The sequence below is a fragment of the Strix uralensis genome, chromosome 21, assembly GCF_047716275.1.
Source record: "Strix uralensis isolate ZFMK-TIS-50842 chromosome 21, bStrUra1, whole genome shotgun sequence".
NCBI classification, from domain to species: domain Eukaryota; kingdom Metazoa; phylum Chordata; class Aves; order Strigiformes; family Strigidae; genus Strix; species Strix uralensis.
Genome location: NC_133992.1, coordinates 7,502,689 through 7,526,342, shown reverse-complemented (window position 1 = coordinate 7,526,342; position 23,654 = coordinate 7,502,689). Strand labels below are relative to the sequence as shown.

The 23,654-nt window shown below is 53.6% G+C and overlaps 3 protein-coding genes across 6 annotated transcripts in view; all 3 read right to left on the bottom strand.

The window, feature by feature from the left end:
* ABL1 (ABL proto-oncogene 1, non-receptor tyrosine kinase) overlaps positions 1-1,938 on the bottom strand; it is an 82,833-nt gene extending 80,895 nt beyond the window's left edge. For 2 of the 3 annotated variants that reach the window (XM_074891618.1, XM_074891623.1), the window contains exon 1: positions 835-1,938. In XM_074891618.1, the coding sequence (XP_074747719.1) occupies positions 835-970 (136 nt within the window). In that variant the 5' untranslated portion in view covers positions 971-1,938. The remainder of the gene's footprint in view (positions 1-834) is intronic. The other variant, XM_074891620.1, reaches the window with a different exon arrangement.
* Positions 1,939-8,238: 6,300 nt separating this feature from the next.
* On the bottom strand, positions 8,239-12,820 carry EXOSC2 (exosome component 2). 2 transcript variants are annotated; one of them, XM_074891624.1, is made up of 9 exons: positions 12,668-12,820; positions 12,483-12,584; positions 12,288-12,333; positions 11,911-12,000; positions 11,520-11,585; positions 11,286-11,354; positions 10,246-10,422; positions 9,937-10,065; positions 8,239-9,047 (listed from the first exon to the last, which is right to left on the bottom strand). In XM_074891624.1, the coding sequence occupies exons 1-9, from the start codon at positions 12,790-12,792 to the stop codon at positions 8,967-8,969; spliced, it is 885 nt and encodes a 294-aa protein (XP_074747725.1). In that variant the 5' UTR covers positions 12,793-12,820; the 3' UTR covers positions 8,239-8,966. The 2 variants fall into 2 exon arrangements, with proteins under 2 accessions (XP_074747725.1, XP_074747727.1); XM_074891626.1 differs by lacking the exon at positions 8,239-9,047 and adding an exon at positions 9,054-9,544 and having other exon boundaries at positions 12,668-12,801.
* Positions 12,821-15,313: 2,493 nt separating this feature from the next.
* Positions 15,314-23,329, bottom strand: PRDM12 (PR/SET domain 12). The gene is made up of 5 exons (XM_074891442.1): positions 23,116-23,329; positions 22,082-22,272; positions 20,945-21,100; positions 16,672-16,783; positions 15,314-15,696 (listed from the first exon to the last, which is right to left on the bottom strand). Exons 1-5 carry the CDS (start codon positions 23,327-23,329, stop codon positions 15,314-15,316), a joined length of 1,056 nt encoding a protein of 351 aa, XP_074747543.1.
* Between the last annotated feature and the right edge of the window lie 325 nt (positions 23,330-23,654).

Genomic DNA, 23,654 nt, shown 5'->3' with positions numbered 1-23,654 from the left:
TAATTTCTGTGCCTCGCTCTTGTAGATGCCTTCAGTTTACAATTTCTTTGGTCACTTGTTTTTTCTTTTTTTTAAAGAAAAAAAAAAAAAAGCAGCATTTGAAACAGTCACTAAACCTACCTCTGAGTCCTACTGAGCTTTTTATCTGGCTTCTTTCTTGAAATTCTCAGTCCCCTCTTAATTTGTGGAAGACCGGCAAGTGACAGAATTGCTGTACCCCTAACTTAGCCACTTTCACCCTCTAGCACTTAAATCCATCACAGCACGAGATGAAGGCTTGACCAGCTATGAGAAACCACTAACCAAAAGCGCTGTAAATGCACTAAGCAAATTAACAAGAAACTGTTTTATTCCAACCAGTTTTCACAACAGCAGTATCCACAAACTTTCCAAAAGCAGTCTTCTTTTTTGCCCCCCAAGTAGCAAAGTCCCTGTTGTAAAAATAATTAAAGAACACTTGTCGCTGACCACAGCATCACCATCAGCTGTGGTTAGACTATAGCTACGAAAGACAACTCGAAAAGGATGAAACACCTTCCCAGACTGTAAACCAGAACATACCTAAGGCAGAAATGATAAACACGTACAACGTTAAAAAGTTACTTCCTTGTATTTCACATTTAGCTGTACAATAACCTCTCCCCAGGTTCCAAGCAATCTGACCCAAGTATTTTCTTAACAAACAATCACAGAAGATTTGCATTAAGAAGCAAGGGAGAGAAAACAAAAGACTTCCATAAAGTACAATATCTCTGTATCTGCACCGTGCCCTTGAATAAATCCGTATTGCATCTATCTTGGCAAATCAAAATTAAACCAATGGAAACCTCTTACCATGTTCGACAAAGACGTTACAGTGTGGGCCCCCATGCCTCGATGACTCCTTCTTCCCTGCTCCTTTGATAAAGTGCAGGGCAGGCAGACTTGGCCTCCTTTGGTCCCCAAGAACTTTTCCAGGCTGCTGCCCCATAAAGTAACGATGGGCAGCCTATCCCAGGATGAGAAGTTTTTGAAGAAGTCTGAGATCCCTGATCTTCCAGGTTGGGAAGGAGCTTTGAAGGCGAACGTATTTTAGGTGGGTGCGTTGGTTGCACTCGCTGCGTGATAAAGTCACTTGAGGCAAAGAATTAAGACAAGCGCAGATTCCTCCAGTGCTTTTGAAGACGGCAACAAGGCTCCTTAGGTGGCTTTATGCAAAAAAACAAAAAAACGAGTCAAAGTTCCAACTGCTTAGTAATGACCAAGAGTTACCAAAATTTCAGGTTGCCATATGTAGTGTGTCTTCCACCGGGTAAAGGAGAGTTAGTTCATCTCACAAGCAAGAAACCACATGTAGGCTCACCCAGGGCAGGAAACAGCCATTCCCACTGCAACCAGTGTCAAGGTTTCTTTTTTTTTCCTCCTTTTCTTTTGCATAGCATTGAGTTAGCGAAGGCCAAAGAGCCACGTATTTGGCTTCAAGTATCGCTGAAGTCTTAGCAGGATCAAGTACGCCGACACCATGTCAGCTCGCACGGCGAAGCGGAGGCGGCTCTGGGCCTGGCAGGCTCCTTGGGGCGAGGGAGCGGGACGGGGGGCTCCTGCGGTCCGGCCTCACAACGCCTCGCCTTCTTCCATCGCAAGCCTCGGGCCGCCCGCACCGCCGCTACCTCTCCCGCACGCCGGCGGAGGAGAACCGGGCCAGCAGGGCCATGGTGGCGTCGAAGCAAGGCTGGGGCCGCCGGGCCGGTGCAGGTGGCCGCCCTCCCGGCCTGCTGCCCGCCTCAGGCGGAGCCGGGTGCCGGGGACGGCGTGCGAGGCCGGGGACGCGCTCCGGGAGGCCGGTTCCTGCACAGCAGCCAGAAGAGGTCAAGCGGGGGTGACCGGGCCGGCTGCATCCCCGCGGGGGAGGCCGGCGGCGGCGGGCAAGGCCCGGGCGGGCAGCGGGGCCGCGGCGGGACGCGCGGAGGGGGCCGGGCGGGGGGCGGCGGGGCCGGGCGGCCGCACGCCCGGGGGGGGGCCCGCCAGGCCTGGCAGGAGGAGGGGGACGAAGGGCCGCAGGGCGGCGGCGGGGAGGCGGGGGGGGTGGTGTACCCCGGGGGCTGCCGCCGGGGGCACCCGCGGTGCGGAGCGAGACTGGCGGGGGGCGGCTGCAGGCGGCGAGGGAGATCCCGGAACCCCCGGCGCGGCGCAGCCCCGTCCCCGGCCGGCGGGGCGGGCGGTCACATCCCCTTCCGGCCCCTCCTCCTCCGCCGCCCCCGCCTCCCGCCCGGCCCGGCCGCTGCCCGCTCCCGGCCCCGGGCGGGCGCCGCGCCCGCCGCCATGACGGGAACCTGCCGGGCGGGGAAGGGGCGCCCCGGGGGGAAATGGGGCGGTGAGGGGCTGTGAGGGGAGCCGGGGCGATGGGGCTCCGAGGGGGAAGCCCCTGACGAGGTGGCGGGGAAAAACCTGTGAGGGGAATGAGGGGGCGAGGTTGGGGGGGGGGACCGTGAGGAGAATGGGGGGTGAAGGAGAGGGTGAGGGGAGCCTTGAGGAGGCATCCCGTGAGGGGAATGGGGGAACAGGGGGCTGGTGGACACGAAGGCATCTCTAGGGTGAAGCCATGAGGGAAAGGGGGGTGCCGTGAAGGGGTCTGAGGGGAAGAAGGTGGATGGAAAGGGCACGAGGGGGAAGATGAGGGAGACTGAAGGGGAGTGGGACAAAGGGGAAAATGGTGGAAATGACAGGCAGAAGAGGGATTTGCTAGTATAACACTGCTAGCAAACGCTAGCCAAGGACCCAGAAAGCTCATGCCAAATCCCTTACCCCTTTGCAAGGGCTACCCAAGTTGTTTTCCCCTAGCTCTGACAATGAGACCCAGATAGAGACCCCTCCTGTGCACGGGGCTCAAGGCCCCTGGCCGGCTCTGGACCCTGGGTTTCTTGTAGAGATGGACAGGGAAGAAGAGATCCTTACTGCATCAGCTGCGTGCACAACCATCAGCTTTTCCACAGCCACGGGTCACTCACGCTGCTTGCACAAAGGACTTCCCTTCCCTGTTAATGCTGTCAGAGCATATGCAAAACCTGATACCAAGAACAGCCATAGAGGCCAGTGAAGGTGACAACAAAACATATTTTATTGATGTACTTTCCTGCACCATTTGGTACAAAGATAAAGTTTAAGCCCCAGATTCTTCAGCCTGCACTGTGGTGCCCTTCGATGTGCAACACAGGCGTACCCTGAGCTGAAGAGCATGGACAGTGACGCTGAAGATATTTAGTTTCTCGTACGTTCTCCACTTCACCTTGGGAATAGAAGAGGGTTGAGGCAGCAGCTCGAGGTCAGGGTGTTCTGGTCAAAGGTCTGTGGTTGCTCCCACTTGACAACGAGAGAACACACAAATGCAATTTTGTGCAGTAGACTCCTGCTCAGGGTAACCATCTGGACACAGAGCGGCTTGTTTGTACTGACTCCTCCCTTGTGACAAATCCAAACACACTCCATGTCTCCTACACCATATTCAAGGTCCCTGGCAGACGTGTATTTTTCATCTTCCAACAATAGCATCTGAAATGTAGCGCTTGATAGGGCCCTACGGGATCCTCCACCTCTGCTGTGCCAGTCTGCTCCTACATCACTAATTCTTAGCCAGGAGACTGATCCCAAACCATTTCTATTGCATTTCTCCATCAGTGACTCAAATTGCAGGTACTGAGGCTATTTGTGCTACACACGCAGGGGAGAGAAATTCTGGTACATTATGCTGTGACAAATCCAGGGTCTTGAACTCCGCAGAATTTCTCCAGGTTAATCTCAGTAATGGAGATCGGCTTCTCACTGCAGTGATCTAACCCCACAGTCAGCTCCCATGGATTGAAGGAAACTGAGGGTCTGTCAACACAGGCCAAGCAGCCTGAGAGCAATTTGTTACAAAAAAAACAATACCAACCATCCTTTACTGAAAAAGTTATTCCCTTCTAGGTCTGACTGGAGCATCCTGGATAATCTCTCCTACCACAGCAGGACTGAAACAGAGTGAACTCCAGAAGGTCCCTGATACTCAGAAGACCTTAACCAAATTATGCAAAGGTAATTGCAAATAAGCAGGACTTTTGTTCAGGACAGTACAAGGTGTACATACACTTCTCCCTGCCTCACATCTATGCAGATGAACTTAGTTTTTATTTAACAGACTAGGTGAATTTATCATTCAGGCCAACAGTCAGCTATTCCTCCTGATGCTTTGCAATCATAGGCAGCAAAGTGGGGCAGGTTCTTTGCCAGCAGTCCCCAACCTCTTTCCACTCAGCAGTTGCTCCAAAAGCATTTCCCGTTTCCCAAAGCAGTGCTGTAGTTAACCTGGGGCTATACACAGGCAGATGGGCCAGCTGGTCACTCCCAAATACCATAGCAAGGTATCTGCCCTCTTTTCCTTCCTGGAGGTATTATATTTTCTGCCCCCTACCCTGTGAACTTGATTGTGAACATGTCAAACAACAAAGTTGCCCAGGGAGTTCAGAAATTATTAGAGAAGACAGTGACAGAAAGACTGTGTGAACGCAGAATAAATTTAAAAATCTACAGACTCCTTCTTTCAATCAAGCCTTAAATGTGGCCTGTGTACATCCCATATATTTCATGAAAGAAATTTCAGTACTTTTTCTGGTTACCTTCAGTTAAGTGTGGGTTGTTACGTCCACAGCTGCAGTGATGTTTCCTCCATAACAGTGTCTTAAAGCTTCAACACCTTTACCAAGCAATAAACCCTAGCATATTAATTAATGGTCCTCAGGAACATGAGACGACCATTTCAAGACTGCCTATAATCTCAGTGGGGTGTCAGTATCTTCTAGGGTCTGCTCAAAGCTTTGTATTTATACCATTCACCTCAACTGAATGGCAAAAGTGCTCATGGATGATACAGAAGTAACATAATAAGCAGCAGTAATTGGATTAATAACCCATTAGCACAAATTTAAAATCCCAATGGTTATTGCTGGGAATAAAGGGAGGGGCTGCCATTCTTCATGTTAGAACATGAATCAAACACTGCCACCAAGAAACAGGAAAATTATTTCTACAGATGAGTGATTTTGTGTTCTCGTTTCTGCAGGCAGCACTCACCAGCAAGGGAACTGCTTACGAGCTCCCCTTCCCAGCACATCTGTGCCATGTATTAACCCTGGAGTAAGCAGCACAGGCAGGTGCTACAGCTGGTTTACAAACAGGCTTCACACCCTCAGACACTGGTGACTAAAGAAAGCAGATTGGTCGAGGCTGTTTTAATGCCTGCATGGGTATTTTAGTTCCCCATATGAAAATTAACACTTACTAGGTTTTTCCCACCCTGCTTTCAATGATGGTTTTCTTCTTAAACCAGAGAAGTCATAGTTTCTTCCTTTTTCACCCTTCCTGCTTAGAAGTTGCCTAGCAAAATCCCACAGACTATTTCAAGAATTCAAGAGAGCAAAATCCCACAGACTATTTCAAGAATTCAAGAGGACACTGCTTTTGCTGGAGTCGTCCTTTACATCTCGAGCACATCCCGTTTCAAAGGCATTGTTTAGATAGCCTGCCCATACTCTCATGCAGACCTGCCTACGGAAAAAGGGGCCCCAGCACCCCCACCCATCCGAGATGCCAGAGCCTCCCCCAGACCCCATCCGACTCCTCACTCATCTCTGCCGGCCTCTGGGGAGAAGTTGTTTGCTAGATTGTGGGTCATGACCGAACAGTGATACTTGAAGCCTCTCCATATGGAAACTTCAGCCCCAGCAGCACATCCAGTTGCCTTCGAGATGGATGAGCACTGGTGGCCCTCAACTTCAAGAGAGCAAAAAGTCACAGGAATTCAGCCAAATCAACAGTAAATGGCAGCTGGACTGGTACCTTAGACACTTTTGAAACTGCTCAGGAGGTTTCTCCCTCCCCACACAAGTTTGTCACTCTCATCTCTTGTTACCTGCTGGCTTGTACGGGGCTGTAGGAGCTGCCAGCAATGCCCTCGCTGAAGCAGTTATAGAATTTAGATCTGGGCTTGGCAAAGCACTGGCTGAATTCACAAAGAACAGCAATGACCCCTCGTGGCCAGGGAGGAAAATACCGGCACCTTCAGCTGCCCCCACACATCAGAAAAGATCCATAACCAAACCTTATCAGCTGGTGCTCTTGTTCTCAGGCTTAAAAACAAAAGTGCCAGGTATTCGGGAGCACAGGAACTGGATGAATCACATACTCTCCCCCATTTAATACACCCTCAAGGCCAAAGTATCAGGAATGCTGCAGCAAGAAGGAGGAATCTGAAAGCTCAGAGCTGAAGCAGTCCAGATCTTGAGTTCATTGTTTTTCAGGTTGTATACTTATTTACTGAGCATAAAAATAACCAAAAAATGTTCACAATGGGGAGAGAGGGCTAGCATAAAAAGCCTGGAAATAGACCACAGTTTCAAAGACTGCTATGTAGAGGGGAAAAAAAGAACAAGGGGGGAAACAAAAAAAAAAAGAGAGAGGAAAAGAAAAAAAGTAGTATCAGTAAGACAGCCTGCTGCAGAGACACCAGCACCCTTTTCCCAGGTTCTGTGTTATGAGAACCTGGCGCTGTCTCACCTTGCAGGTCTGACAGCTCCTGCTTGGTACCCATGAGCATGATCCAACTCTAAATTAAGCACCTCCAGAGCATGCTTCCTCAGTGTGTTTCTGTCACATTACCAACAGCACTTTCAAGAGCCTCATAACCCCCCCAAGCCCTTTCTGACCTGTTAGGTGCCTGCAGAGAGGTTGCTTGAGGACAGAGAGGCATTTTGCATTCGTGTACCAGTTCAGCAGAACCATTTCCAGATATCACATCTCTCTGGGTGGTAGTGAAGTACAGGCTCTTCACACCTTTGCCCTTTAACTGACACAGAGTTGTTTAAATTGAAGTGGCAGAGATGCAAAGAGATCTACTGGATTAACTACAGACCTCTCCATCAGCTTTTAAAAATGCTTTAAAAAAAGGGAACACCAGATAAATTATCTCATTGCCTGTATATCCCCAATCTGCTTATACCTAGAAGCCTCACAGCAGAAATCCCTCCATGTCCCCATATGGTAATAAGATAAACCGTTTCTAAACTACAGCAATTTGGTAGGGAAAAAAAATAAATACTCTTCTAATTAAAAGATGCAGCCTGCTAAAGCTGTCAGCCTTTTTGCACAGTTCCTGCCCATGCAGATGTGGATAATGCTGCTCCCAGCCTCATGCACACACCTGAAAGTGTCACCACCAAGCTTTAGTTTTCAAATTTCCCAAGTCACCTCGAGGATGTGATTGTTGCAACACTTATTAGGGAACCCTCATAAAACTTAAAAATAACAATTCCCAGGCCTTGTGTGGAGCATTCCACCGATATCCCCAAGAAGTTAAGTACTATTTTACAGAGGCAGCACGGGCAGAAGTCTGAGTTGTGCAGCAGCAGAACGGATTACCCATGTCCTTGCTTGTCCTTAGCCACTGAGCTCCATAAAGCTCTGGTATTTAGGTAGCAGCACTGGTGGCAGCCATCCAGCCTTTGCTATTTCACAAGGCAAAGAGGCAGAGGAAGGTAAATACCACCAACACGATCTGAAGCTGCCACCTAGTGCTTCCTCCGGACAGCAGGCAGAGCAGCCTGCACTAGGTAAGAAGCAACAAAGGGCATTTCTAGTTCCCAGGAAAAGATTGAGCAAAGAATTCTTCCTTTGGCCTGGGGCAAGCATGAGAATTTGCAACACTAGAACTGGATTCAGGGCCAGTTAGGGCAGACATTTTGCTTTTTCATCCTTTTTAAGAATTACAGCTCTGTGGTGCAAGCAGCCCTAATACAATATACATGCACAATACATATATAATACAAATATTATATATTGATTGCCAACATCTGGCTCAGCATGCCCACCTCTAACCACTGGCCTGAGGATCCTCACCAGTATCATACTGGGCTCCCTGTCAATTCCCAGACACAGCTGCTGCACGACTCAACTCTTCACAGGGTCCCGCAGGGAAGGAGCATTGAGAGCACCATTGTGAGCGACGCCAGGCAATCTGCTGGCAGAGGAACTGTGCACGGAAGATACGCTGAAGAAGGTCAAGTCCTGCTTGAATGGGATGAGGAGCAACAGTTCAAGAGATGGTAACAGGACGTTGCAACCATTCTGAGTGTCCTGGTGCACAGAAACTTGAGCCAAGCACAGCTCTCAAGCTAGACCCAATTCATTCTGGAGAAAGACAAGTTAATACACACACTCCTGAATGACCCATCTGTTTCAAAAAATTTATTGAAATGTAAAATAATAGAAAACAATACCAGAGCCTCCTCAGAGAAGCTCACCACATCAAGCATAAAAAAATAAAGAGACCAGCAGGATGCACACAGACTGAGAAGGCACTGCTTGCCCACGGCTCCCAGCTCACGTGAACAGCCACATCATGCCACATCCAATCTCATACCCTTGAGACACAGAAGCCATGAACAGCCAGACCCAAAATGTGGTTAGCAAGGGTGTGGATACTCCTGTCCTTTAAGACTTGTACCTGTGATCTGCAGTCTTAAAGAGAAAAACAAGAGCTCTCAGAGGACTGACTGGCAGATCTACGTCACAGTAAAGGAAAATCAAACCCATTTAGAAAGCCTTTTGGGAGAGAGAAACATCATGAAACACATCCCTTCCTCTTACCATTTTGCACAAAGTTAGGGGCACTAACAGCAACAAGTACTATGAGATATGTCCCAGTTGCATCTGCATCTTCATAAAGGTCAAATATCAATTTTTCAGGCTGCTGCACTAAAAGGCTATTGTACTTAAGTACTATTTAGTACTATTGTACTAAAAGGGCTCAGGAGGTATCCTAGGAGTTAAAATGAGGAATTTTGGTGGTTTCTGAAGTGTGGAATGAATGTTGGGGACTAGAACACTGAAAATAAATAATACTGAGAATCAAAAGCTGCCATGCTGGGACTTCAGATGACTGCTTCTGGCCATGTGCCCTATCCCTCCAGATCCAGCAACCTCTGTCGGGTTTCCAGAACGATCTCCTCCATCACCTCTGGTTTGAGAATGTCCTTGATCTGGAGTGGAAAGAAGAGTAACATTGGCAACAAAAAGCAACTACTACTATCACACACTCTGGGGAAACAAGGGTCCCTGGCACAGAGCAACGAGCAGCAAGGGAGTTTAGAGGGTTGTGGTCAAACAAGAAAATCATGGCAGAGAGTCCAAGGCAAAGTCAGCTTTGCCAGAGTTCACAATTCTTACACAGAGACCATAAGAAATCAAAGGAGATGCTACCGACAACTCCTAATCTCTCCTGAAAGACACACACCAGTGTTTGGGAAGGGGAGAGATGACTTAAACAGAAGTATAGTGCAAAAAGAACATCCCATCTAGCTGAGTAGGCTGCCACTGTGATTGAAAGCAAAGACAATTCAGATCTTACCCATTTATGAGAAGAGAATTGCTAGTGATTGTGCTGGCAGAAATGACAGAGAAAAGCTGTACAGCAAGAGGTCAAATTGAGGGAGCCTTCCAGCAGTGCAGGATGTGGATACAAACAGAAGACCAGTCTCTGTACAATACGTGACACTTGCTTTTTCATCATTTGTTCTTAAAGTGCACCATACCCTCACACAACCCCAAATTTAACACTGTTTTCACAAGCATCACAGAGTCCGTAATCCCAGCAAGGGATACATCTCTATCAAAGAATGGAACTACTTCTCTATAGGAATAGTTGGATTTTGCCAGAGGCAGAACCCTTCAAACTATCCCTGAAAACATGCAATTCAGTTTATGTTATGCAGGAGGGGGGAAGTTCATATTGTCACTTAACTACAGGATGCTTTGGAAAGCCAAAAGGAAGCCCTACCACCGAACTTACTGACCTCAGCAGCAACTGATGCGGCCTTTCCATTCCCTCCCCACAGTGTGCAATAAAGTAAACACCACTGGTTCCCGTACCTGATGAGAAAGGGATGCTTCATAGCAATACAGGATGCTGGTGTCAAAGAGCATCAAATTCTGAGTAACCAGAGCGACAATGCAGTTTCGGAGCCGTGAGATCACCTCCCGGTCAGACAAGGGAACTGGCTGAGGAAGGACAGAGGAAAAGAGATGAATACACAGGGAAATAATGCAAGCCTACTGTAAAAAAAGCTTTGCCCTGAACCTAATAGCAAATCTTGAAAGTCTCAGGCTATTCATGTGCCTCTGTCTTAGACTAACAAAACACTGTTGGTAGGAGAAGGTTCATCTTGCCTGACCCCTCACCTCCAAGTTGGTGGTGAAGCCCCCAGCCTCTTCATCTTTCTGCTCTGGAGTTGGGTAGATCCAGATGAAACCGTTGTTGCCAAGGATCACAGATGCACCGCAGGGCAAGTCGTGGAAGTGAGTCTTCTGGCGTTTCACAAGGGAGGGCGAGACCTGAACGAGCACACCCTGGCCAAGCTGAAGAGGAGACCACGAGACTCAGCATGAGACATGAGCCACCGTCTATAACATCAAGGCACTGACATGCGCTCCACTCCTGGTCTAGGAACCAGTCAATTTTAACACCTTTTCCTGTGAAACAGTGAATATAAAACCTGCCTGCCTCTGGGAGTGCTGGGAGGATTAGCTAATGCCTGTGCAGTCCTTTGAAGATGAAGAATACTCTAAGTGCTTAGCACAAATGTTAATAATATCTTGATCGTAACTACACATAACCATCCCTGCAGAAAAATGAGGGTCGAGAGGCCCAATTTAGCAGAACACTTTCCCTCTTAATCCAATCCCTGTCCTTCACCCTTTGTGCAATAAGCACACTTCGCTTTCATCTTTTAAGCGCTAATACCCTTGGTCTGGTAATCCCAAACTGCAGCCTACGCTCCAATGGCCCCTTGGTTTATTTCAATGCACAAAACCAGAGATAAATGCCAATGGCATAAAGCCTAAAATAGAGCCCTGGAGAGAGAGACAAGTCACAGGGGCAACGGCCTGCAGAAGAGGTGTGATGAGTTTGAGTCAGAAGATTTTTCTCCCCAGGGTTTAATTCACAAGTGGCTAGTGGGGGAAACAGGACTCGCAGGCTGTAACTGTGGACAGGGAGAGCAGCAGCTCAAAGGGCAACTCAAGGGCATTCCCTCTGCTCTGGGGAAACCCTGCTCAGTGCTCCCACGTAGGAACTGAGATTCATCCTAACCTGCAGGAATGGGTTATAACAACATCCTGCTCTACCCCAGAGCTTTCTTCTTAAAAATCCCTCTAAAAGGCCTTATAGAAGTCAGCTGGAGCAGAATTAGGCCAAGACCATGTGCTTTTGAACAACTTACCTTCCCGTATTTCAGACTTCGGGTGTGCAGTGACACAGCCCCATCAGAAAATACAGACTGGACCTCTGCCTGTCAGCGCCACTTAAGGAAACAAGGTCCCCAATGCTGCCCGGTGCCACGAGCCACTGGCTGCCCCTGGCAGAGAGCTCCCACTACCAGCCAGGCTAGCCCAGCTCTGGCTGTTCTCCCCGTGCCCCCTGGCTCTTCTCTCCGAGTGCAGCAGTGGAAGGATACACTGATGAGGTCCCCTTCCTGCAGATAGTCTCTCATCGCAAGCTCATCTTCTGCTGATCTCCTTCTCTGAAACGCACAATGCAAGAAAAGTTACGTGGAGCTCAGAATGAGAAAACATCCGTTAATACCTACACTGCAGGAGGACATTAGGATGCCGTGCAGAACACAGTCTGGTCACTGAAGGAAAATCACGCAGACTAGCACATCTTTAGATCACCGATGTGTTTATGTCCCAATAACACTGAGACGGATAGCACAGGCTAACCCACAAAACCCAACACTACCCTTGTGCTAACCGGGGAGGGCTCCAGAGCTTCCCAGTGCCTCGGCTTCTGCCGTGGAAGCAGAAGATAACAGGGCTCTGGCACTGCTCTGCATCAACTACACTCACCAGCTCCCCACCAGGTAAATTCATAGATGACAGCAACAAGACTGAATCGAGCCTCGAATTCGTTTCCACTTTCCATCGCTTCTGCTGAACCTGAAGAAGAAAAATAATCTGTTGATATATGCTCAAAAATGGAACAGCAGCTCTTCAGCAGAGCAGGAGGTTCTGCACCCAGCCGAGCACACAGGACGAGACAGCTCTGGTGACTACTTCCAAGCCTCATCTTGTTTAAACCCTCCGTGCTGACAGTGCCTCTGTGCAGGAACACTGATGGGCTTTCAGGAAGGTCAGAGACATTCCAGGTTGGACCGTGACATGTTGGTGGCCAGCCAGCAAGCCACCCTCCTCCTCCACGGCACATCACGAAACGCCAGCTTTACCTCCGTGATCCTCCCAACCACGATATCACCGACTTCGCCGTTGTACCTGGGAGCAGGACAGAGAAAGCAGGACAGAGAAAGCAGCCCATCAAACGCCTCATCCTCCGCAGAAGAAGACCCAGCCGGTGGCCAGCCCTCGTGTGGCACAGATGGCGGGCTTCACACCCCCTGCGCGGAGGAGGCAGCCATACTCACCTGGTCTTCAGCGCTCTGACACACACCAGCTTGTTCACCCTCTCCACGGCGCCGGCCACCGAGGCGATGAGCTTCTCCTCCTCCACGTAGGTGCCATGGCCCCTGCGGAGAGAGCGGGGCCGCCTCAGGAGAGCCCGAGGCCGGCCGGCCAGCCCACGCCGCCTCCCCTCCGCCGCTGCCCCCACCTCATGTAGCCCGTGTCCGTGGTGATCGTGTCCCCCGGCGCAACCAGGTGCTTCTCGCCGCCCCGGGGCGCGCTCGGCCCCACCGCCTTGCGAGCTACCGGCAGCCGCATGCTGACCGCCGCCATCTTGAGTGTGGGCGGTGCCGCGCCCGCAACACCGTCCACACGCGCCTTCCGCCCGCCATGTTAACTGCTGGCGAGAAGGCACCTGAGGTTCAGGTGCCGCCATCTTAAGTAAGGGCGGCGGTGAGGTTTCTACGTAGCCATTTTGGTTCCTGGCAGTAAAGGGAGTCGTGGGCTTCGCTGCGTTGGGAATCAAAGGGAGGGAGAGGCCATGTTTAGTGAGGGCAGGGTTCCTCCTTCGGGCGGGCTGTGGGGCTGAGCGGGAAATGCAGCCCCACAGCCGGGGCCAGCTCCCTGCGAGCCCGCCCTGCCGCACCAGGGGGACACCAGGCCCACGGGGGCCTCTCCCTGCGTCCCCAGCACCCCACTTTGGGGGGCACCCTCAGCTGAAGGGCAGCACTGCGGGCAAAGGGTGTGTTTGCCCTGGAGGGAAGCAGCACCTCCAATTTCTGGGGGTGCCTGTGCACCTGGGTGTACACACAAATTGTTCCCGCCGTGGTCTGAAGATAATCCTCATCCTCTTCCGAGGTGAAAGGCAGGGTCCTGGAGCTGCGCCCGGCCCTGCCAGCGAAGTTCGAGGAGGCTGAAGGGAGCGGGGCAGGAGGGAGCAGGAGGCTGTGGCCTCTCCTCCCGCATTAGGTGGGCCAGAGGATTCCCCCCAGCAAGCCCACGGCTGGGGACTGCAGGAAGGCATACACCAGGCCAGCACTTAGGCTTGGCTTAAACATCTCCTGAGGGATGAGGAATTTACCCCTGCCCCTGGCAAAGCTGTTCCAACAGTAAATAATATGTTTGTGTGGAAGTTTTATTCATTTAATTCAAACAGCCGTTAGGCTCTCAGAGCTGCTGAGAAAATACCAAGGAAAAAGAAGCCAGCGCTAACATCCAGTGAATGCTTTGCTTCCTCCAGACCAAAATCAAACGTTATTCTTTCAAGCAAGACTTGCACCTGTAGCCCATCACAGCTGAAATATGACCGTTATTTCATGGAAGATATCAAAGGATATCAACAGCTGTTGCTTCAAATAGAGACTGTACATGTGGAGTCATGGAGGTACCAGACCAAATAACACTACCCGCTCCTGCACTCTGCACTCACCCCTTCTCTTGCAGACCTGAAAAGGGGCTTGTTTTTCCCCAAAGCTGATCTTTCCTCTTCCCAGCTGCACTATTTGGTCCGACAGACAATGCTGCATCTCCTTACACACCTATTATTGTGTTAGCTGAAACCTTCACTCATCCTGCCACTGCATCCTTCCTCCGGCAAATAACAAAATAAAGCTCTCCATACTATCCATCTTCTAAATGATAAATGTTCCAAGTAATTTTTATTTAGAATACAAGAGAGAGATACAAATGTATTTACACTGTGTACATATACAATCAAATAATATATAATATCAAAGTTTTGTAAATAATGTTTACATAAATATTTACAAAGTTAAAGTGACAGTTGTTTTTTTTTTTTTTCTGGAAGTAAAACACAGTTTGTGAGAACTTTATACATCTTAGACTTATAATTAATATTAGAATACCTTCTTTTAAGCTTTATGATACACAGCCCTCCTCTCGCGTGTGGCAGGACTCTAGAGGGCGCTTAGAGTTGTCCTTGGGGACAGAGCTGGCCCAGGGACCGGTTTTCTCTGTCCCCAGAGGGCAGTAGAAGTAACAGCCGAAATGATCCCTCCGGGCTGCGGGGAGCGATGGGGACCGATGCTCCCGGGGCTGGAGCAGGCACGGCCCGGCAGAGCACGGGGTCCCCCACTAAACCTGCCCGTGGATGGGCATTTCCAGCTGGCACGTCATGCTGGGGGTGTCCCCGTCGTGCCGGGGGTGTCCCCTCTGCCCATGGCATTGCTCAGGGGTGTCGGGCAGAACCCAATACACAGCTTGGGCTGGAGGAGGGCAGGCAAGGGGATTTGGGCAGGAGGGGGGGAAACGCGACCATTTGTAAATCAGGGCTCCCGGGAAGGGAAATATGTCACTTGGAAAGAGCCACCAGGGCCAAAGCTGCTGCTGGGGTAAACAGGCATGAATGGAGTGGCCGCAACAGGGCTGTGCCAGCCTTTCAGCAGACACACATCTCTCCGGGCATGTGCTGCAGCAGAGGAGGAGGGATAAAAGCAATTTTTCTTTCCATTAAATTATCTGTAAAACCCAGGCGTGACTCATCCAGGCCCAGCTTTTAGCTGGCCCAGTCCTCCCCCAGCAAACCCACACAGGACATCCTGCTGTGTCCCTTCGCCCCTCTCCCCCTGCCAACCCCAGGGACCAGCAGCCCACCCCACACCGCAGGTCCCCCCGGGGAGGATCCCGCACGGTGTCGCTGCACCAGCAGCTTGCAGAGCTGGGGGGGGGGGTCCCCTCCCTCGCTGAACAGCCTGACAAACCCCACACAAACAGCAACGCCCCAAAAATAAACCAGCACCCCTATGGTTCAACACCCAAAGCAGCCCTGCCGCTGCCCCCCAGTCCATTGCATGTCTCAGCTCCAGTCTTTGTTGTCCGAAAACCCGCCGGGGCTTCACAGCACCATGGTGGGGATGTGATGGGCCAGGGAGGCGGGATGGGGCACAGGCAGGGCTGGTGAGTGAGCCTGCAGGGAGGCGTTGGGGGGCCGATGGCGGGCGCTTTTCTGATGTGCCCGCAGCCCGGCGAGCTGGGAGTAGGCACTTTGGCAAACCTGGCACTTGTAGGGACGCTCGCCGGTGTGCAAGCGGACGTGGTTGCGGAGAGTGGAGGACTGGCTGAAGCGGCGGTTGCAGAAGCGGCACACGAAGGGCTTGTCCAGGGTGTGGATGCGCATGTGGGAGCGCAGGTTGCTGCGGGAGTTGAAGCCCCGGTGGCAGATGACGCAACGCATTCGCCCCGTCGTGCTGGCCCCCGTCTCCACCGCGTGGAAATCCTCTGGGGACAACAGAGGACAGTCAGGCGCTGCCCTCCAGCACGGCAGCTCACCCCCAAACCCCCAAGGTGCTGACTGCCCTAAATCACCAGCCCATGGCCCCTCGCTGGCTCCCTGCTCGCCAGGCAGAGACACCCATCCCGGGCAGAGCAGGGTTGCAGGCTGGTACTTAGGGCTTTGGGGTAGGGCCGGAGCTGGGAATGGGCTCACCCAAATTTAGGTGACGGGGAAAACTCAAGCTGACCTGTCCCCGCTATAGATGGGCACAAAACGCACTTTTCCCCTCCCTCGGCTGGCAGCAGGGCTGGAGGGGGTGAGCACAGGAGCCCCCAGCCCGCAGCCACACTGCCCTGGCTTCCAGCCCAGGCTCTTCACAGCAGCACGCTGTCCCCGTGTTGGTTCCAGCCTCTCTCCCTGCTCCGCTGGGTTCTGATGCAGCTCGCTCAGAGGAGCACGGGTGGGGAGCTGCAAGCACAGCATCCCCAAAAGCACCCCAGAGCTCTGCTCCCTGTGTGTGGAAGAGCGCCTTGGGGAACCACCAAGACAAGCAGAGAGTGAAAGCCCAGGGAGAGAAAAGCCTCTGCGATGGTGATTCGGGGAAAGATCTGTTAAATGCAGAGTGGGCACGTAGGCAGCTGCATCCACTCGGCGTTTCGCAGTGCGCCGGGGCTGCCTTCCTCCCCCTCGCATGCCTGCCCTGCTCCTCCCTGCCTGGCTGGGTCGGGCAACGGCTGCTGGCCACCGCACCAGCAATAGCCGTGGGCAAACTGGCACAGAGGTGAACCCCCAGATTACTGGGGACCTGCTCAAGCTGTGTGGGTCTGTCTCATAGTCCCAGTGTTTGCACCCAGAGAGCTGGGTGGTCTGACACATCCCCTGGGATGCCCCATGCTTACCCCCGGCCTCAGAGCTGGGGACAGAATGAACAGAGAATGGGCAGGGATGCTGCACCCACAGCTATTTCCAATGTTACCTACCATGTTTGTTCTTCTTCTGCTCCTCTTCCAGCCCTGGCACACCGGGGATGCCCAGGAAGGTGTTGTGGGAGTTCCCATACCAGACCAGCAGCTCTTGGTCCGGAGGAATCATCTAGAGAGAGAGAAAGATAGAGACGGGGGTGTCGGGAAGGGTGATGAACGGCTCCTCATGCATCTTCGACTAGTTACTTCAGATCCACCCTGGCTATACCCCATCTCCTGTGAGATGCTGCTGCCATCTGGGACCTGCCAGTGGTCCCCAGCACCCCCCGGGTGGCACAGCATGGCCAGGCTGCAGCACTGGAGGTGATGGCACAGCTCAGCACCATCCACCACCAGCACAAACCTGCAGCAGAGCCTCCCCCAGGCTGGGCCACAAACAAGGTGACAAGCAAACATGCAGCTAAAGAACACACAGATGGAGCTGGGGTCTCCGGAGTGAAGGACCCAGAGGTCCCTGCAGCTCAGGGAGATGAGGATGTGGTGGCACACAGAGAAATAAGTCATTTGTGGACCCATGAACTGCAGCGAGGCAGAAGTGGCAGGGAGCCATGATGCAGAACCCTGGCTCAGTGTCCCTGCAGAGCATTTCAGCTCTGGACGGAGCCATCAGCACCCTCCTGCTGTAGGGCACAGGCAGCATCTCCCACCCAACCCCACTGGGGCTGATTTTAGCAAGTGGAAATGCAGATGCACCAGCAAAGGGTTTGTCAGCCCCAGGATCGGAGACCTCGGGGGCTGCTATAGGACAGTGTGGCTGGGATGCGAGATGCTGCCTACATCCCACACCAAAACCCTGGTGCCTGCAACAGCCCAAAGAGATAAATAGGGCCAGGGAAGGGCTTTTGCACCACCCATGCTCCTGTTTCCCTGAAATGATGGCACTTCTGCTTCCCTGTTGCTCCCTACCAGGGCAGACAGAGCGAGCAGCCAGGAAATGCCGTTCAAGCCTCCCCGCACAAGAAGCCGTGGCTGGGAAGTCGGATGCTCTCACACCGGTTCAGGCAACACTAATAACAACATCACTTTATAAAAAAAATGCACAGATTTTTTCCTTTCAGGTCCCCAGTGTTAAGAACCTAATTTAGAAATGGGAAAGTCTCCTGCTTCAGAGGACAGCTTTCCATACACAGAGTAATCCAAGAAAAGCATTATCCACATGAAACGCAGATCATAAGTTAGATCACCCGAGCACTGAAAATGTGCCTAATTTTAAGCATCTGAAAGCAGTGGTAATTTTGACTTCATATTTTTAAGAACCCGTCTGCATAAAGACCTCACTAGGGCTGCAGAGTAGGAATTTGGGAGGCGGAGGAAGCCGGTGTCATTTTACATCTCAAATTGATGCTGTTTCTGTGTCATTTTCTCTTAACAGAAAATGAGTTATTTTTAATACAAGCAAATAGAATAAAACATTGCCAAAAGGTTAAAACACACTGTTTGTGTGCGTACATGTGTGTGTGCGTGTTTAAATTGTGCTGGAGCTGGTGCACCTATGCCAGCAGCGGGTGAGCACTCAAGTGCATACATCCCAAAACAATTTTAAATTGCCCCCCAAGAATCTCGTGGCCTTCAGATCAAAAGCCAAAACTTGCTGCCCTCACTTTATTTTCCAGCAGTGGTAACTTGGAATTGCCAAGGAAGAGGATGGGGAAAAACAAACTAGTGAGTAAGAGCAGAAACAGGCAAAACACATGAAAATATTAAAGGCAAATAGTGAAAAAGGCACCCAATAAATCTGATTTTGTGGTGGGTAGGTGAGAAAGGCATCCTCAGAGATACTGCGCTGGAGGCATGGTGCAGCAGAGGTGGGTGCAGAGCGCTGGGGAGGGGGTGCAGCGGGCACAGGGGGGCAGGAGGTGGGGGACCCCCCACAGCGGGTAAGGGATGGAGGGTGACGGTGCCCATGCACAGACACGCGCTGCTGAGGGAGGACATCGCTAAGGTCAGGCCACATCCTGCCCGGGGCTGAGCTGTTACAGCTGATCTCGGGCCGATGCTGCGCTCTCGGTCCAGGATTTGTGGCGAGGGAGGTGACAAGGCAGGAGCAGTGGGTAGCAAGTACGGAGCTCGCTCGGATCCCAGATGCTGCATTTGTGTGCCCGTGAGTCTGCACTATGAGATTAACGAGCAGAGAGAGAACCACAAAAGGAAAACCCTCTCTTGCTTTTCCTTTTGGGTGCCAAACTCCAGTGAGTTTGAACAAGCGATTGGTTTTGGACTGCGTGTGTGTGTGTGTGTGTGTGCGCCCACCTGCCTGCAGGTGTGTTGCACCAGCGGGAGTGGGGAGCCCACGGAAGATGCAGATCCTCTATCTGTTGTGCCCAGTTGTGCCCCAGCTCCTCGCACACTCCATGCTTCCCTTCCTCGCACTCTCACACGAAAGCCCCGGCCGCTTCTCCTCCTCCTGGACAGAGGGACCCACGCCGACCCGGCGGCAGCGGGAGCAGGAGCTCTGCCAGGCACCTGCCATGGCCGGGGAGCACACTGCAGCGCAACAGCAGGCACCCCTCACCTCTACTTTCACCTCCCCGTCACTCGGGGTTCAGAGCTCTCAATATTTCAACTTGCTGCTTGTGCCAAGAGAATGAAACTCATCCTGCTCTGGCACTCGCTGCTTCAGCCCCGGGAGCGAGCCTGTAGATTGACTGTGACTGTACGGGGCCTCTACACGCACCTCCCCAAATCTCAGCTCACCTGCCCCACCATCCGTGCATGCACAAGGTGCAAGAAGTGTGGCTGTATTCCTAATTACACCACGGCAACCTGGAATTATTTTACTTCTCTGCGTAATTTAAGAACAGTAATAAAAAGCAATTAAGCTGCTGTCACAACAGGCACAGCTGCCCACAAGAATATCAGGTCTTAAAAGCGGGTCCAGCTGAAGCCTGCAGAGGGGTGTCCAGGATGGGGAGAGCAGCAGAGAAGCACTTGGGGCTCTTGCAACACTGCCCGAGGAAAGGGAGCAGAGTCCCAAGAGGCACACAGGGGCCTCTCACACCAGCGGAAAATACGTGTTCTCTCCTTACCCACCCACTCGCCTTTCCCATCCCACTGCGGCAATTCCAAACCCAGCCCTGATGCTGGCTCAGTGCAGGATCAAGCTGTGGTCCTGCGCCATGGAGCGTTTGAGCATCTGCCCCTCTGTAAGCCAGCACAGGAGCCCAGCTAGATCTGGGGTGCTGCCCTTGCCCACGGTACTGGCGGGCACTCACGCCCTTTCCTGGTAAGACCCTCTCCCAGCCACGAGCAGTGCAGGACCCCACAGTCCTGAGCGTGTGAGACTTTGGCCCTGGTGCTGGAGAGGGAGGGTGCCACAGAGCTGCTCTGACATGGACTGGGAGATGTTCCCTCTTGTGACTCTAAGCTGAAGCGGCTGCACAGGGACACGTCCCTGAGCTACCACCTTCCTCCACCTGCAACAGCATCGGGTTATGGGGACACTGCGGGGCTGGTCCCCACCGTCACACCACTGGCACTGTGTGACCAGTATGCGCATGGCATCGACACCCACCTTCATCCCAGCATCTCCCACGGGGAGCTGTGGGCACCTCCAGCCTTCACCGCCCAGCACGGCAGCCTGTGCCCTGGGACATCCCTGGGACCCAGCACCTGCCCCTGCTCCCCCGCCGGGCCAGCACCCGCCAGCACATTGTACGGGAGCAGGGGGATGAGCCGGGCAGGATGAGTCCCTTCCCCACAGCCCCGCTGCGGGAAGCCCGAGGCATGGCTGTACCAGCACGGCTCCCTGCCTGCCCTGCGGCTCCCCACCCGGCTTCCGCAGCCCCGATCCTCCTCTCATGCTGTTTACAGCCGGAGCTGCCTGTGATGCACAGGCAAAAGCTGTGACCCACCTGGGTTTCACAGAAACCCCCAAACTATCCCCTGCTACAGCAAAGCAGGTTCTGCACAAAATCCCATTTTTCAAGAGATCATCAAAACCCCACTCCTGCCTGAAGCCCTGCCTGGGCCAGGATTGCAGGTCTTTTCATCCTTTACACCCCAAAACAAGCTTGGGCAGCATTTGCTCTCCCTCTGCTCAGCACATGTCACCCATTAGCCTGCCAGAAAGGGACAGAGAGAAGGGCCACTCGCTCCTCCCTGGGGTCTCCCTGAACCCCTTGCAATGGTCTTTCCCAGAAGATCTGGGTACCAGGGATGGCAAAGCCACCCTGTGCTCCCACAGGCACCCCGAAGAACAAAGGAGTGTCAGTAGGGTGGGGGGTCCCAGCGCCCTGCTCCCCTCCTGCGGCTGCCTCCCAGCCCCGCTTACCTCAATGGCCTTGTAGAAGATGCTGTTCCCGATCTGCACCACCTCCAGGTTCTGCTCCTGCTCATTCCGCGCACATTTGATGTAGGTCATCCAGCTGCGGTGGTCCTCCTGGCTGGCATCGATGAAGTACCGCACCGTGCCGTCTTCGTTGAAGACCTGGACCGGGGAGGAAGCGGTTGGTAGCGATGCTGCCCATGTCGGACTGAGCCCATCCACCTCCTGCCTCTGGGATAAAGTCCCCACCCAGGGACAAGCTCAAAGCCAGCATGGCCTCGGGGCTGAGACCCAGGAGCTGCTGCCTGCAGACGGGAGATGCCCGAACCGTTCCTGCTTGTGGTGCTGGACCGCAGCGGGGCTGAAGAAGGTTGCTCTGCTCTCGCTGGGCAGGCACAGCCAGCCCCGCCGGCCTGTGCCGACCCGGGTAACGCAGCTCCCTGCCTCAATTCCCCGTCTCGGCAGAGCCCTGCCAGCAGCTCGGCCCCAAAGGGGCTTTTCAGCGTCCTGCAGCTGCCTGCAGGAGCGGGGACATCCCTGGGTGGAGGGGAAAGGTGCCTGCCAGACCCAGCCCTCGGGGGAAGGTGCTTTGCAGGGTGGCAGGAAAGGTGAGGCAAGTTTCTATTAGGCATAAAATTATAATAATAATAAAAAATAATAATTTAAAAGTACAGGTCTGACACTCAGTGAAACAAAACAAACAGACAAACCCCACTCTACTAGCTGGGCATTAATGCATGACATCCTGGCAGCTCAGACCCCCCAAACCCCACAGCTTCTCGGGGTTAACCACAGCAGGGCTGGGACAAAGCAAGGGACGGGGCAGAGCTGGTTTCATCTGCCGTGCAGGGTACAGGCAGCTGCCAGATAGAAAGGGCAGGGCAGGGTGTGATGCTGCTGCGTGTGGCACGAGCAACAGCGTTTCGGGGCTCCTCCGAGAGCTGGCTGCACCCCGAGGGATGCCCTTCCCCTGCCCCAAGGGTCTCCTAAACCCACCTGCCCTGGAGGACGCCAGATCTTTGCATGAACGGGGAAACTGAGGCACGGGGAGGGTGCTGGGCGGCACACGAGCACAGGACAAAGCCCCCGGGCCCCAGCACCCCGTCCCTGCCGGGGCTGGGGGTACGGGGGGGGGGTCGTTACCTCCCACATGAGGTTGTTGTTCTTGCACAGGTCCACATGCTCGGGCGAGATGACCCTGCCCGTGAAGGGTCCCATCTCGGTGCCAGCCTTGATCCAGGTCTTGGAGAAGATGCCGAGCCCTTCCCCGGGGATGGAGCTCTGGGCGATGATCACTTCCGACGGCAGCACCAGGCTCGACAGCTTCTGCACCTCTGCGGGCGGCGGGACAGGGCTCGGAAACCGGACCCGCCGCCTCCCAGCCCGCTCCCGCCCAGCCGCGGGGGGCAGCGGGGAGCCCTTCCCCGGCCCCAGCCCAAAAGCCCGGGGCTGAGCCTTTTTAAACGCCCAACCGGGCTCCTACAAAGCGGTACAAGGTTCCCCCCGGGGCATTGAGGAGGTACCTGGGAAAAGCAGCCCGGGCTGGGCGAGGGAGCGGGACTGAGAAAAGGGGTTAAATGGTGTCTATTTCGGCCCATCCAGCAATTTGTCATGCTGTTAAAGTGATCTGCATTCATTAAACTCAACTAGAAAGAAATTGCTAATTCTAAATTCATTAGTCCTTTAGGAATGCTGTAGCGGTACATTGTGCCTGAATGGCGCAAGGGCTTGTTTAAAAGGGCCCAGGAATTCCTCTTACAAAATGGGGAGATGAGATGGTTGACATATCGTGAATGGAAATGGAATTAGCCTTCATGGTAAATTAAGAGAGGAACAGAAATCCGAGAGGGGGAAAAGGGAGCCGGGACGCCCCGGCGATGCCGGGGCGAGAGAAAAGATATTGTCCCGGGCGGCTGAATGCGGGGCGGCCCCGGCCCCCCCCCGGCCCCCTCCCCAGCCCGCGGTTTAAGTGGGAACTTTCTCAGGTCAAGCCCAAGTTAACCAAATGAATTTAAAGCCCTTCTTCCCCAGTCAACTGCTATTACACGCCTGGGGAGAGCGGGGCGCCGGGAGCCGCATCCCGCCGCCGGGCACCGGGGGCCCGTCCCGGGGCCGATGGGGGGGTCCGAGGGGGGGAGGATCTGGGGAAGGAGGGGGGGTCCGGTGTCGCTACTCACCTCCGGAGAAGGACTGAGCCAGGACCTCCGCCGTGAAGGCGGTCTTGGGGCTGCTCTTCTCCTCGAAGAGCTGCTCGCCCAGGACGTTTCTCCAGCGGCCGTAGAGGAAGCTGTGCAGGATGTCGGAGGTGATCACCTCGGCTAGCGAGAGCCCCTGGGGCTTTAGCCCGGGCTTAAGCACCAGGGCCTCGGCGGGCAGCACCGAGCCCATCATGGGGGCGAGGCGGCGGCGGGCGGGCCGGGCTCGGCGGGGCCGGGCTCGGCGGGGCGGGCGGCGGGCCGGGCTCCGTGCCGCTCGGCGGCTCCCGCCCGGCTATATATGAGCTTCATTGACCCTCCTAATTGGTTATTAATGACCTCCCTGACGTTGGCGGAGAGACTGGGGCTGCCGGAGCGAGGCGAGCCGTCGGAGCCCCCCGCCCCCCCCACCCCCCCTTCTTTCTTCCCTCCCCTCCCCGGGGGTGGGGTGGCTGGAGGGAGGGACACGCCGAGCACACACACGCATCTACATATACACACGCACACACATATACGCGCAC